The sequence below is a fragment of the Neopsephotus bourkii genome, unplaced genomic scaffold, assembly GCF_033783945.1.
Source record: "Neopsephotus bourkii isolate Nb327-2 ecotype Australia unplaced genomic scaffold, CSIRO-AGI_Nbou_v1 NB_846, whole genome shotgun sequence".
Lineage (NCBI taxonomy): Eukaryota > Metazoa > Chordata > Aves > Psittaciformes > Psittacidae > Neopsephotus > Neopsephotus bourkii.
The window spans coordinates 707530-723068 of NW_026901342.1; the positions used below are offsets into that span (position 1 = coordinate 707530).

The 15539-nt window shown below is 40.0% G+C and overlaps 1 protein-coding gene and 1 long non-coding RNA gene across 2 annotated transcripts; one reads left to right on the plus strand and one right to left on the minus strand.

Annotated features, from left to right (window-relative positions):
- Positions 1-107: 107 nt before the first annotated feature.
- On the minus strand, positions 108-13507 carry NDUFV2 (NADH:ubiquinone oxidoreductase core subunit V2). The gene is made up of 8 exons (XM_061356301.1): positions 13354-13507; positions 11320-11385; positions 6013-6075; positions 5812-5928; positions 4079-4247; positions 2161-2270; positions 1103-1179; positions 108-263 (listed from the first exon to the last, which is right to left on the minus strand). Exons 1-8 carry the CDS (start codon positions 13393-13395, stop codon positions 170-172), a joined length of 738 nt encoding a protein of 245 aa, XP_061212285.1. The 5' UTR covers positions 13396-13507; the 3' UTR covers positions 108-169.
- A 139-nt stretch (positions 13508-13646) lies between these two features.
- Positions 13647-14702, plus strand: LOC133213799 (uncharacterized). The gene is made up of 2 exons (XR_009725894.1): positions 13647-13763; positions 14268-14702. It is a non-coding gene; the product is annotated as an uncharacterized LOC133213799 (long non-coding RNA).
- Positions 14703-15539: the final 837 nt, after the last annotated feature.

Consider the following 15539-nt stretch of genomic DNA (forward strand, 5'->3'; position numbering starts at 1 on the left):
ACCTAGAATTATGATTATGCTTTGCAGTAGTTAAAACCACCATAAGTTAGGTGTTCTAACTGCTGTTGCTTTCTTTGTTTTTAAAAGAAGTACTAGAATGCATATAATTTTACAGAGATTTAGAATGAGTTTATTATTTTCAGACAGCTGATCTTGTATTACAAAATCCTTAGAGGTCAGCTCGAACTCCAAAACCTGGTCCTTTCGGTGGCTCAGTCAGAGAAGTAAGGCCACCAGCGGGCTCACAAGAGAAACGTCCACTCCTGAAAAATGAAAAACAATGTTTTATCCAGTGCTAGTACTGTTATCACCTCACATACTGTGTTTATCTTACTTAAGCCTGAAGCTGCTTTTTTCTTTCATTCTTTCGTGACAGATAGTTTCATAACTGAAATACAAGATAGGATGACTAGTTTTCTTTTTTATTGATTTATAGGTTGGCCAGACAAAAGTGATGCTGATCCCAGTAATACCAAAGGCAGTATCTGATTACAGTGGTCATATTTTTGTTAAAGATGCTTCCCTGTGTTTGGAAACTGTAATTGTTTTAAGACTACTGTTCTTGTATTAAAAAAAACCAAAAACCAAACCCAAAACATTACGATGAAACAGTACGAACAAGTAAAACACCCAAGTCAAATTAATTCCCCCATTCACACAAACGTGTGTAGTTAGACTAACAAAGAACAGTGGAAATTAACAATTCAGAAGTAACCCTTCCACAAACTTGCAATCTTTCTGGGTTTTGTCAGAAATTGAAAAGACACCCAACAACAGGAATTTGTTGATTAACATGAGCTAGAAAAATAAAAAGGCAACAGATGATACTATTCAGTTACTAAGTACTAAGCCAAATCAAAATTAAATGTTTTCACATTTCATGCTCCTCTAATGCATCAAGAACATGCAAATTCTCTGTTCCTTCCAGTTCTTTTTGGCTTTGAAGATACCGCAAGGCACTGAATACAATGCCATTCTGTTCAGGATGTGAATTAATGTTTTTTATCTTAGGTTATGACCTCAAATCACTGGAACAGGAATCTAGTTTTTCAGAAGGATCAGCCTTCAAGTAGCTGGCCAGTATTATACAAGCAGAGCATACCTTGGGCCAGGTTTGGGAACTTTGCCAGCCTTCAGTTCATCAATTATGTCTTCGATATCTTTAGGTGTCAAATCCTCCTGTAAAAAAAAAAAAAGAAAAAAAACACCAAAAACCAAAAAGAAAAATAACTGACCAAATAGAAAAAAGACCCTGCAAAGTCAGCAACTGCACTAATTGCAGCATGCAAAATTCATCAGATTAGGGGCTCTCAGGTGTGATGCTACATAGGTAATTTTGACCCTGTCCATTAATATGCATACTTGTTTAAAGAATTAGGAAAATTAAAAAACCTACTGTCATTTTAATGTTAAAATTTGTTTTATGTCTTGCAGAAATTATGTAAAAACTAACAATGTTGAGGCAGGTCATCTGTAACACGGGCTTGTGTTTTCAGCTTCCTTGGTACCTCAGTGAGCTGGATCTCTGTCTACCCACTGTATCCATAGTGGTACATAATGGTGTCAGCTGTGACAAAAGCAATGGTGGGTATAGTTCAAGAGTACAGTTCATAAAAATTAATCAGACTGTGATAACAATAAAATATATTAAAAATAAGCTGGTTTTGTGGGTTTTTGTTTGGGATGGTGCTTGTTGTTTTGGGGTTGTTTTTAAGCTGGATTCAGTCAATACATTAATTCCTTTGGTCTGATGGCATCTAGGTCAGGCATAATTCAGGTCAGCCAAATTTAGAAGTCTAAAAGTTAAAAATAGTGTTAAGCCTGCCCATGCTTTCCATCAGACTGCTTTAAAGTGCTTTTAAAAGCTTATCAAATACCTATCTAAAAATCCCAGATTTATGGGCAGACTACTATCACAGAAACACATTACCCCACTTGTATAAATCAACACAGTAACAGAAAGGAAAAAATACTCCGATCCACCGTGCTACAGATGAAGTGTGCTAGGAGGACGCTAAGAAACTAAAAGATGTTCTCAGTTGTAAGTTGTCCTTGCCAATAGGAATTTGAAGGAACTGACCAGAAATTCAGAGTCTGAAACAAATGTAAACGCAACCCAGCAAAGAAGTTCCATCTTTAAAAAGGGAATGCAATACTTACATAGTAATTATCATTTATTTGTACCATTGGTGCATTTACACAAGCACCTAAACATTCCACTTCTATCAGCGTGAAGAGTTTATCGGGTGTTGTTTCCCCAACTTTTATACCTAAACCAATAAAGAATATTAGGTTCAGCAATGGTCATTGAACAAGATTAATGAAGTATAAGTACTTCAGAGACTTCTCATTACTTGTGTTTTGGCCTTTAAAACAGCTGCATACTTAAGTCCTCTTAAATGAGTCCAAAATATTTCCATTCAACAAAAGATTCTAACAAACTGTGAAGTCAGTTTTCATACACATTTTGGAGGCCTTATTTATAGGTTTGTAGTTATGACTTACTGAAAAATAACCATGAAATGACAATTCTAAGGAACAGCACAGCTCTACTTGGGAACATTTTTAGTAATCAGTACAATAGAATGGAAAATAGCAAAAACAGCTTTCATGTGCTGATATGAAATATGTTAATATGGCACTGAGTATAAAATTCCCAAATTAACCAAGATTCAAGCATTAAAATTTTTAGCTACAAATTCATAGACAACTTCCAATTTTATACACCAAGGCTTATATATTGAACAACACTGCACACAGACTTAGCTTCCATGACATGTTTTTGTTTTAGTGAGCCAGACAAATACCTTCCCCAGAGGACAGTTCAGCCACCATAACATTTGAGTCTGATCTCAACAAAACACTCCATGGAAAGAAGAATGCTGAAAAGCATTTTTCCTCTACAGTTATTGGGAGAGCAGGAACAACACACTAATGAAAGTCTTAAGTAAGGCCTGTCTCAGTATGAACTACGCTATCATCTTTAATGGTTTGATTTCTCAAGCTAAGAGTTTCAGTTAAACTATCTTTGCAGTAACAAATTTCATCTAAATATGCCTTTTCCAGACCACAGAATATGTGAAATGCAAGATAATAAGCAGCTATTCTGCAGCTCTTCTCACATTAGGAAAGGTTAGCATAGCTTGTAATTTCATAGAAAGAGTTGTTAGTTGCTGATCTTATCCCCACTTTTCCTCATAACCATCCAATAAGGAGGAAAAAACATCATCAGAGGGCTGGAGCACCTCTACTGTGAGGACAGGCTGAGAGAGTTGGGCTTGTTCAGCCTGGAGAAGTCTCAAGGGAGACCTTACAGCAGCCTTCCAGTACCTAAAGGGGGCCTACAAGAAATCTGGAGAGAGGGAATCACAAGGGCATGTAGGGAGAGGACAAAGGGGAATGGCTTTAAACTGAAATAGGGTAGATTTAGATTAGATATTAGGAAGAAATTCTTTACTGTGAAAGTGGTGAGACAATGGAGCAGGCTGCCCAGAGAAGCTGTGGCTGCTCTGTCCCTGGCAGCACAGGTTGGACAGCTTGGAGCAACTTGGTCTAGTGGAAGGTGTCCCTGCCTTTGGCAGGGAACTTGGAACTAGATCATCTTTCTGGTCCCTTCCAACCCAAACTATTCTATGATTCTGTCACTTTGCTGAAGTAAAAAAACCCAAAAAACCCCTCACAATTTTCATATAGCTTATACCTCAAAAATCTTATTTTGTATATAAAAAAAAAAAAAAGCCATGGCATTCAGAGTCCTCGCCTGTATATGGCATAGCACTTACTTTCTCAGTCCAAGAGTCACATTAGAATAATGAGCTTCCTGGCAAACTGTCTTTAAAACCACTTTAAGGTCAGTAAATGGCATTCCAGGCAACGGCCTCTTCTGCTCTGCTGTACTAAAATCTTTACAAATAAAGACTAAAGGCAGAATCTGAAATCTGAATTGTTTAGCACCTCTTCTCCAATACTTACACTCTATTTTCAATACTATTGCTGTTCCCACCATGAGCAATTTTACTTCAATAGCATTAAAAAAACGTTTAAAAAATTACAAGTATATTGCATATTTGTGTCATACCAAGTTTCTTCTTAATGGCTTCTAAAATACTGTCAGAGTCTCGCAGCATGCAAGGTGTGGTAGTGCAGACCTGAATATGGTACTTCCCAACAGGTTTACGATTATACATTGTATAGAAGGTTGCTACTTCATACACTCTCATAGGAGGCATTTCTAATACTTCAGCAACCTGTAAGAAGGAGAAAACAGACTATACTGAATTCTCGCATGGCATCAGTAAAGGCATTTAACAAACCTGTAAAGTCACTTGTCCCTTGCAGTAGTAGGTAAGTAATGAGGGGATGGGTATCAGTGTACAGCTATATTCAGGTGCCAAGTAGAGACACCCGAGTTACTCTGGAGTCACCACACGTGAGAACAAACTCCACTGAGCCAGGGATTAGCACAGCGAGGAGCTCAGGTCAGCTCCCCTCTAGCATCTAGCATCATACACAAGCAGATGCGAGGAGTCAGCAAGGTTTCTGGGTTTCACTGTCAGCTCCAGCTCATACCACATTTCTGCTCTTTTGCTGTATGAGTGAACAAACTTGTGCGAATCTTCCTACACTAACCCACATAAGCCTTCTGTAAGGGAATACTTACAGGTTGGTGCTATGGTCACCTAATTCAGACAGCAGGTCTGCCTCAGGTTCTGTGGCACACCATGGCTACTTCTGCAGATTGGTCTCACAGCTAATAAACGGGGGGGGGGGAAGGGGGGAAAGCACTATCTCCATGGAGACAGTTCTGGTGCAAGTGTCCCTGACCTCATTAACCTGGAACCCTGGCAAACTGCTCAGGTTGAGAACTGGCTCTGTTTTCAAAGGTAACTGTTTTATGTTCCAGTCTCTATTAGCAGGCAAATAACAGACCGTGAAAAATACTCATTCACTTTAATAATATCAATCTGAAACTTAGAGTAAATAAACAAAAAACTTTTCCCATTCAGTATTAATAGAGATTTGAAGCTTTATGCTCACTGTACAAACAGCAGCTGACCTAAAACACCGTCCTCTAAATGTGCCCATAGCTCCTTTACTATCTTCTGTAATGCTCACACTCCTCACTTAGTGTATCTTAATCAAGTTTAAAGCTTGTAATTTTAAAACTGATGCTATGCCAGATTGTAACACAAAATGTAAAAGATTTATTTATTTAAACAGAATTTTTTATTTCTTGTTATTTGACTACTGCCATGCAACCTATCACTCTGGAACAGTGCACTTGCTTACTTTGAAACCATTTTAATAATTGGTAAGTCTTCTAGGCATTTGCTGTGAACAACCTGTATGCTCGTGACATGTATCACACTAAGGCTGGTCAGTCTACAGTCTTTACAGCCTAAAGACTGTAAAGCACAATCCTGGTAATGTGCGTAGTGTCACTAACCTGTGAGGAGAAAGCCCCCATCAGCCTTATCTTTCTTCTTTCCCAAACTTCAGCAGCAAAATCTTTCAAGTTTCTGTTCCAGCTTCCAGGATGTATCTGGGAAGTCTATACAGGGCTCATGTAATTTTTTTTATCTGTAGTTTCTAGCAACGGGCTAACATTGTGTAGAAAACAGAGTCCTGGGTTTTCTGCATTAGTTTTCCCTTCCATTTTTTTAAATGTAGCCTCATATGGAACTCTGACAATTCTGTCCCACGTGTAAATTTCCACATTAGTATGCTTTGATAAAGAAACACCAATACTCTAGTAAGATACTGAAAGAAAACAATAAAACTGTGCTTGAAAGAGAATTGAGTACTAAATACCTTGTTCATAGCTGATATGGGCAACCATCCATGCTGTCTCTGGGCCAGATCTAGTACTGCCATGACAGCTGCGGACTTGTGTCCCCCTGGGTAGTTGTTTATGATTGCTTCTATCCGCTTTTTAAAGGGAAAGAGGAAAAAATACATCAGTACTGATCTAAAGACGAAGTCTGTGCATTTCACTGCTTTTTGTCTGCATACCTTTTGGTTTTCAGGTGTGAATTCAAACGGAGTATCTGGATTATTTTCAGGAGTATCTCTGTGCTTCAGGAGAAGAAAAAGAAGATGTGTAAAAATCAGGTTGTGAAGAAATTGAGGACAGATTTACTGTTGTAAAATATCTTCTCAATAAACAGTTACAGTTGAATTGCTTGAATAAAACATATATTTCAGGTAAAGATTTCATAAAACTCAAAGGATTAAACTTCTCTGGGAAAGGTATCAAAAATATTGATAGCCCTTTTTTTGTGGTTGTTGATTTCCCATGAGAATTGAGAAGTCCTGAAGTGAAATTTTCCTATAATAAAATCTTAGTTCTGATAAAAATCCTTATTCACCAGAAAAGCTTCCTGCCCAAAACTTTCATTTCTCTCTTATCTGCTCATTACGATAGCCTTGAAATACCTGTAGTTAAGTTTCATTCCAAACTTTATACAGTTTTCAAATTGAGAAATTTGCAAATCAAATGGAAAGCTTGGGGAATAATGCAAACTATTCTTGAGCCTTGATGTTAAAAGCAAGTCACAACCAGCTAATAATACAAGCTTTAAAATGATATTTAGGAGAAAGAAACCCATTCCACTCACTTGCACTTTGATCATTTTCTCAAGTAGCGCAGGGTGATGTTGCAGTTTCCATGCTGCGTTCTTGTTGAGCAGCGAAGGATTTAATGACAAATCTTAACATTGCAAAATACTTGCATACTGAAAGACTGTCATCAGTGCAGAACTTAAAATATGTGTGGCCCATAGCTATTCCTGGGTATACAAATTTTAATATGGAAATATCAAAAGGCCAAATACTTCAATTACATCTGCTGGTCTAATGAGAGATTCCCTTTGCTTATCCTGTCTATATCCTGGAGCAGCATACTACTGCCTCTCTCAATTTGGTAGCATGCACACCTACCACGGTCCCAAGTCTAATATAAAGCCACAGTCATTATGTACTTCACCACCAAGGATGACTTTCCCCCCAAATAACAGGAATTACAGTAAGATAACTGATTCCCTTTGAACACACTAATAATTTATTAAGTGTGAATTTACTGCTTATTGTGTGGTCTACTAGATAACAAAAGACAGCTTTGAGGAACACAGCTGTCACTATTTTAGACTGACCAAGATAAATGATTTGACTCCTCATTTGTAATGGTGGTGAGGGTTTTGTGCCAATTTTAATGGAAGTTCTCAAAAAGAGGCTGATGGAGAAAAAACTGTTTGGAACTACTGTGCAGCTTTTAAGTTTTTTCCCCTTCCGGACCTATCAGTGTTTTAGCTGAACAGATCAAATCCATGATTCGTGATAAGTGTTTCCGTAACTTAACTTTTCCATCTCAAGTCTGCATGCCTGTTTTATTTCAGGCTGTTATTTTGCCTTCCATAGCTATATGATACAGTTACTATTGTACTTAATCTCAGTTTCTTTTGCAAATATATTTGATTTATTGAAATCTCCCTCTTTGTCTAGAACAGCTGTTTTTTTCAGTGTATCATCTCTAAACGGATATTTTATATGTGAAGAGGAATAATAAAGACGTTAAAGCTACAGCTGTCACACAGTCACTTCTGTGCAGCAAGGCTCCAAAATACACTGTAAAGGCTACAGCACAGGTGAACACTATTGAGATCATAGAATAGTTGGGGTTGGAAAGGACCTTTAGGTCATCTAGTTCCAACCCCCCTGCCGTGGACAGGGACACCTCACACTAAACCATGTCACCCAAGGCTCTGTCTAGCCTGGCCTTGAACACTGCCAGGGATGGCGCATTCACAGCTTCCTTGGGCCTGTTCCAGTGCCTCACCATCCTCACAGTAAAGAATTTCTTCCTTATATCTAACTTGAACTTCCCCTGTTTAAGTGTAAACCCATTACCCCTTTTCCTATTGCTGCAGTGCCTGATGAAGAGTCCCTTCCCAGCATTCTTGTAGGCCGCCTTCAGATTTTTTGTTTTCCATTATCCTAAATGCGCTTCATCTGTTTATGTGCTTCAGAGAGTTTGACAGTTTTCATCAAAAGCTTAGAGTTCTAGGCCTACTGAGCTGTGAGGATTTTGTCAATCGCACATTCCCTAGTCTTGATTTGTCTGATGATGCACCTCTTATTCAAGACTTGCATGAACTTGTTTACTTCCGAATGATACAGGTGCATTTCTCCCTTTTTATTGGAGACAGATTCTGGTGAGCAAGATCAGAGTTAAGGACACAGTACTGGACAGAATACCGTATTCAATCACAGAGTGGCTGAGGTCGGAAGGGACCTCTGGAGGTCATCTAGGCTGAACTCTCCTGTTCAAGCACGGCCACCCACAGCTGCTTGGCCAGGGCCATGTCCAGATGGGTTCTGATTAACTCCAAGGTGGGAGAGAGCACAACCTCTGTGAGCAGCCTCTGCCAGTCCTTGGTGACCCTCACAGTTACAAAAAAAGTGTTTCCTGATGTTCACTGCCTCTGGTCCTGTCACTGGGCATCACCCAGTATAGCCTGCATCTCTTTGCATCCTCCCTTCAGGGATCTGAAGGCACTCCCTCCCCCAGCCTTCTCTAATAGTCACAGCTCTCTCAGCTTTTCCTCACATAAGATATGCTCATCAAAAGAAACCAATACATTATGGCTTCCTCCCTACACAAACTAAGTGCAAACAGCTATGGCTACCAATTACAGACATTTGCTGAAAAGCAAGGTCAAACTTTACTCCTTTCATTTTTTTCCCAGTTCCCTTCTCATGCTCCCCAATAAATTGAAAAATGGTGGAAGTACTCTCAGACCCAAGTATTTCACTGACCATCTCCACAAGTAATTGAAACTGTTAATACATCAATTCTCTTACCTGCTGTGCAGCCCTATGACAAAGCCCACATCAGGGCAGCCTATGTGTTAAGGAAACTCAACCCATCTGTTTAAAACCACAAAGCAGAAGAGCTACGTTTTAGCTGTTAAGGGGCTAAACACAGGTAGAAGTCAAAGGCAGAGAGGGCACGTTTAAAGAAAGGTAGGTAACTATTATAAATAGAAGTATATTTGAAATCAGGCCTTCCCTGGCCATCAGAAATGCCAGTTTTGGAACAGCTCTTTTGCATTACAATCTACCTAGTTTTGCAAACAATCTACCTAGTTTTAAGCTTCACATATATACTTTTTTGGAAGAGTGATCGGTCCATCTGTGATGGTACTAAGTTTAAGTCTCTTCTTGTTTAGTTCAGAATAAAAAGGAGTATCAGTAGTTCTGTTATGTCCGTATTTTTCTGATAATGTATAAGGAAAACAAAACTTTCATGAAAAAAAGCTGCAAAGGGATGCACAGGCATGTAAATCAGAACTGCCTTTTAATACTAGATCTTATGACAACCAGGTCCCCTTCTAGCCAGGTCCCCTGCTGTTACAAAACACACATGCTGTATGTATTTCCTGTCCTCACAAATAGATTTCATACACAGAAAGTGCAACAAGAACCACCAATATGCTTTAAAAAACAAAACCAAGAGACTTGTATGTATAAACTGATATACAAAGAGGGCTACCACCAGATTAGTTACTCCCAGGTAAATCCACTATTCCTCCACAAGCACTTTTTAACAACCTCTGACACTTTATATTAATTTATTAATTCCAGGAAACTAAGACTTACTTTTTCTTTTTTTTTTTTTTTTAATGTTGCTGTTTCTCCCAACCCCCCCCCCCCCCCCCGAAATCTGGACAGGAGAAAGTCCCATTTTCTGATTGTATATAAACACCTAGTGTTGATTAAAATAATACATTCTGTTCAAATCAGCAGGAAGAGTTTCCCTTGCAATCTGCTGTGTTAAACAACATGTGAAACTTGCTTTAAAGGTTTTTAGTTGCAATTGTTTGCCCTAACTACACATGCACTGACATCTGTCTTCTTCCCATAGCTTTTTGTTTCACAAAGGAACAAATATGAGCCTGTTAAAACAAAAACACCCACCACCCTCCCCCCCCCCCCAGTAAAACACCACACACACTTCTCCCTTTCCCCCGGAACAATTTTGCATGCTTTTCTAGCAAAAATGCTGTTGTAGAATAAAAATAAAGGAAGTGAATGATGCCATTAAATAAAGAGCTGCAAATCACAAGTAGCTAACTAGAACACACCACTTCTCTACTTTCCTTCCTCTATTTTCAGGCTCCTCCCTCAAACAAATGATGTAAACAGTTACATAAATCTTGAAAAATACCTGGAGAATTTACAAAGCTATTTAGCTTCATGTGCCAGGCACCTACACACATTAGGATGCCTACGACACCCTTTGCCTGTCTTCACCCTCAAACTACTCTTGAAGTTTCCCAAGTTGTCAGCCTACACTGTTTATTCCTTGAATACCAGCTCTCTCTACAAGTAATCATCGATGCTTGCTCAAGTTTCTGGAAAAGTATGTACTGTAATCCCATTAATTTAGTTGTACGAGAAAAGCTGTAGAGGCAGTTGCAGAAAGGCAACAACAACAGCGAAAATGTGTCCAAAAATGCTGAGCACCTGCTTTCAACAAAGTGGTCAATTCTCTAGTAAAGTGCTGATTTCTAGCAAGCACTGGAAAACCACCAAATTATTCAGCTGTTAAACCACAGACTAGCTAAAGCTCTAAACAGGGCAGAATGAGGCAGAATACACCTCTTGCAGAAGCTTCAGGTTCTTTTCAGAAGTAGACAACACATTTGCTTTACACATTTAAATTGGAGTGCTTTTTCTTTTTTTCAGTCTCTATTACTATTTTTATATATATATAGGGATGCCTCTGATAATGCCTAACGGCATCAATTATTAACCATTATGCAACATGCTATATCACATAAAATGAACAAGAACTGCAAGGTTCAACTCACAGTAAACAAGGCTAAACCTGGCCCTAACCAGTAATTCTGCAGCACGTGTTCGAAACCAAGAAATTACAACTGCAAAAGTTTCATGACCTCCAATTACAAATTCAAGTAACGCCAATTATAAAGGGCAACAAGAACTGTTTTATAATGAAATACAGTTTAGGAAGAGTCTTATCTGCAATCACAGATGCTACTAGTATCACCATTACCATGAGTTTTCACTATATAAGGAAAGAAATACAAGGCCAAAAACTAAAAAAAAGAAACAATGACGCTTTTAATACCCCATCACAACCATAATAAAAAGTTCTATTGAAAAAAAAATGCTTCTTTGTAAATGCCAGCAGGCTTCTATAGCAAAGTTCTGTCTAGCAGAAGCTTTCAGGCAGATTAAAAAAGCATATGCCAAGTCTTACACATTCCCCTCATAGTAAGATAGACAACGACTTACCACAAACAAGGCTCCTCCACTGGCATTGCATCCTGCTGTTCTATGTAAGTATCGGACTTGTCTTATCTACAAACAAAATAAAGTACAAAGTATTAAATAGTTAATAATTTACATACTGCTAGTGGCTGCTTTCAGAACCAGCTTGATTTCTTCTCTAAACTATTAATACTACTATCATCATTAATAATTTAAACTAAGTCAAGAAGAGACTATTAGGAGCTTTCCTCTACTATTAGGAGAGAAAATCTCTTAATTCACTTTGACCGTTTTAGACAACATAGAAGTAAAAGGATTTAACTTCAGGTAATACTCTGCCACAGCTTAATTGAAGTGGCTCGAAGACAAATTCTCATCAAATATTTAATGAAGAATTTTCTGATTTGTTAGTTTATATCATAAGTACTTTATATGTAAAATCTGCAGAAACTACCACTACTGCAGTGGTTCTTTCTCACTGACATGCTTCTGCAGCTTTTATCTAACTGAGCAGTATGATCAGGCATATGAGGACAAATGTAAACACAAATCTGAAATATCATCAGAACACACATCTATATGCAAGTTGTTTAGCTATTCTCTGTACTCTCTGTCTGGATCTGTCATGCCAAAACAGATCAAGATTTCTAGATTCTGGCCAGTATTACTAAGACAACTTGTTAATATTATCTTGTCATAAGTAATCATTCTATAACAAATTTAATTTTGTGTTATTATTATATTGAATTCTGGATCAATTTTTGTATTTCCTAAAGTATAGCATATATATAAAAAAAATCCCGCCTTAACCAATTAATTTCTGTTACTGTACAAAATCTGTGGGACTCCAGATCAGCATCAGACTAGTGAGAATGTAGTCACAGGGTGAGATCTGAAACCCAAGCCTAAGTGCCAGGGAACTACAGTCCCTTCCCTTCTGTAAGAGAAACCTGATCAGCTTAATGCTTTCAGCAGCAGTTCATGTCGTTTCACCCACAGTGTAGTTTCACACGCTGGCTGCTGTCATATGATCAGTCCTTCCGGGAAGCACTAGATCTACCGCGCAGTTATGTGTATTGTGTGTTCCTCTTTGCTCTCCACTTCTGCGTCATCTGAAAGCAGCAGCTAGGAAAGCAATTCATCTTCCATTCTTTGTCAGAGGCCAACATGAACTCTGGGATACATGGATAACTGCTGACTGCAGATCATTCCCAAATGGCACCTTTTCAAGAGACTCTCAGGCTACCATCTTTATCAACTGACATGAAACACATCAAATGAAGTGCACTGGCATGGCAATTTGAGTGCCCTCAGTGTGCCAGACAGCACATAAAATACAGGGAAAAGACTTTTGAGTAGAGCATGCAAATATAACTGAAAGTCTGCAATGCTGAAAGGAACATACAAACGAGAATGTGATGCTCTGGTATAAATACTAAAGTACGCTAAAAATATAACACATGTATGCAATGCTCCTTCAGAAGGAACTATTTCAGATGAAAAACCCTTATTCTATCCAAAGATACTGTTCTGTTTTCAAGAACCACACCTGTCATTTCAGACTCTGAAGAAGAAACCGGATGAGCCCCCAGGTTTTTTGAACTGGCCTAAAGGATTTCTATTGGTGTGAAGCACTGACTCGAGAATGAAAAACAGATTAAGGGGCTTCCTTCCAATGGATAGTCTGACATATAGACAAATCAGAAACTTTACTTCCATATGGGAAGCTTCCCGATAACCTACAATAAGCACCACGCAGTTACTTCTGCAGCGTCTCCAACCTGTCGCAGGCAGCACACTTTAGAGCCTGCCAGGTAACCCCAAGCCGCGGGGCCTTGAGGGCGAGAGCAACACCCGGCACTGACGCCCTTCCACCACTTGTCCCGGGCCTTTCTTCCCCGTGGCCGAGCCCTACCGCAGGCCCCGGCCCCCCTCCCACTGGGAGAGCAGCACCGGCTTCCCCCCAGGTCCACCCTGCCCGCCGCGGCCTCCTCCAACCGCGCCTGCCGGCAGGGAACAAACGTGTAGCCGCCGCCACAGCAACGGCCTCCCCCTTACCGAGCGTGCGGCCGCGGCCCGCAGGGGAGCCCACAGGAACATGGCGACAGCAAAAGCAAGGAGCACCCCCTAACCCCCCCTTCCCTTCTCCTTGAGGCCTCCGCTCGCCCTCCGCGCAGCGGCAAGGAGACGCTCTCCGCGCATGCGCTGGGTACGCTCCCCTGCGCGCGCGTACCCGCTGCCGCCCGCGAGCCGGGCTCCTCGGCGGGAGCGTGCCGGGTGCGCTCTCGCCGGCGGCCGTTGGACGTTATCAGCGTTGGGTTTGCGCTGTCCCCCGTGGCGGACGTGGATCCCGAGCGAGTGGGGTCTCCGCTCGGTTACTGCGCTGGAGGGTGTCGTGGCGGCCTGCTCTGCGAGAAGTTACCCGGGCTGCCCCTTCTGCATTGTCAGACCCGGACGGTTCGTGTCAAGTAACAGAAGCAGCCCACAGGATGAATAAAAACACCAACAAACCAATAAAATCCTTTGGAAACAAGGACCCGTGGTAAATAGAGGGAAATCGCGGAAATTTGTGAGGCTTTCTGGATCCTCTGTTTTCCTTCTTTCAGCCCAGTTTTGTTGACTGAGTTATTGAATGTTTTAACTCTTTGCACCTATGTTTTGACCTTCCTTGACCAGAAAAAGGAAGACTTAAAATTTGATTGCCTTCATGGCTTCGTAGCAGCCTACCAGTATCTGAAGGGGGCCTACAAGGGTGCTAGAGAGGGACTCTCCATCAGGGACTGCAGTGGTAAGACACTGCTTTGTGCGTTCAGCCTCCTACATGCACTGACCTTAAGTGTCGAAGGCCTGCCTTCGCAGGGCCTGGTGCAGCACCACAAAGCGTGTGCATACAATGGCTCAAAACCACTATCAGTAAGTACCTGACAGGGTCTTTTATGGACCATAATGATTCCAGACCACTCTCTTTCCAGTGTGACCCATCAATGAGGGAAGCTGCATTCCAGAGAACAAGACTCCCTGTGTTTATTCTTTGGACAAGGGTTTGGAAATGTAGCAGGTGATGTACTTCTGCCTGTGTCTCCAGGTGTGCAAGTACTGGTGAGAAATGGCCAGACCACCTCTTCCTGTAATCCTGCGCCTTGTCCTCAGCATCCTCACAAGTATTAATTGAATGGGCTAGTAAGGGAGAGATGGAGAGTACTATTCTTTTTAGCAAATATATGCTAGGCAATTATTCTGCAACCAAATAACTGTTCAGTATGTCACTGTATTTCTTCATTAGTATGCATATTATGTCAAATAATTGCCACCAGGCTTTTGTTTTAAGTGCAGTCATACTAGGGGTATTTAGTGATTGTTACATTACTCTCTGCCCTGAAATACAAAAATAAAGAGATTGGCACTCATTAATCTTGAATCCATTATTTATGTACAGGCATTTACTGTATATTTTCTGACATTCAACAGTAGTACCTCCAGCCACGGCATTACAATTGGACTGAAACCATTAAATTTTAATTATTTTGTAACACATGCTCTAACACTGTTATAGAAACAATAAGTAATTTGCAGTGTAGGGACTGTGAATGTTTGCAAGCCATTTGAAGATTCTTCTGAAAACAGGTCATCTGGAGAGAACGTAAGCACTATGAAATGGTATCACAGGCTTCTTACTGCATTAACACACCTTCAGTCAGTTCTGCTGTAAAAAAGGCTATTAAAATCTTTCTGAAACCTGAGCATTACACATTATTATGTTCATATTGAACTAGTTCAGTGATCTATTTCACGAAGTGTGCAAACACAGGGGACAAACAGAAGAGATCTATGTAATTAAGGCCTAAAAACATTGGAAAACAAAACATTCTCAGTTGCAGTCTTCATGTTGTGACTGTACAAAACCTGGCTTACATACCCAGGAGTGTTTGAGATTAAAAAGTGCTGCTATCTTTGTGATACATTAGATTTAATTACATATACCACACAGTAGAATTAGTGTGTAGTATGATCTGAGACCCTTTTCTTTAAGGAAGGTAGAGACAAAGCAGTCAGTGAACTGCCTCCTCATTTAACACACTCACCTGAGAATAGTAAATATTAGAATAGATATTTTTAGCACCATAGAAGGAACTCTTCCAACAAAAGATGACTGTATAGTTGGTGTTGAGGTTGTACATGCAACCACTTCTGCAGAACATTTTACTTCAGAGAAATAACTACAGAAGTATAAGGACTGGAAAGAA

Coding starts and splice junctions, on each gene's coding strand:
- NDUFV2 (XM_061356301.1), bottom strand. CDS start 13,395: ATGTTCCTGTGGGCTCCCCTGCGGGCCGCGGCCGCACGCTCG. Junction 11,386..13,353: donor GGGCCGCGGCCGCACGCTCG/GTAAGGGGGAGG, acceptor TTTTGTTTGTAG/ATAAGACAAGTCCGATACTT. Junction 1,180..2,160: donor AAATAAATGATAATTACTAT/GTAAGTATTGCA, acceptor TTTTTTTTACAG/GAGGATTTGACACCTAAAGA.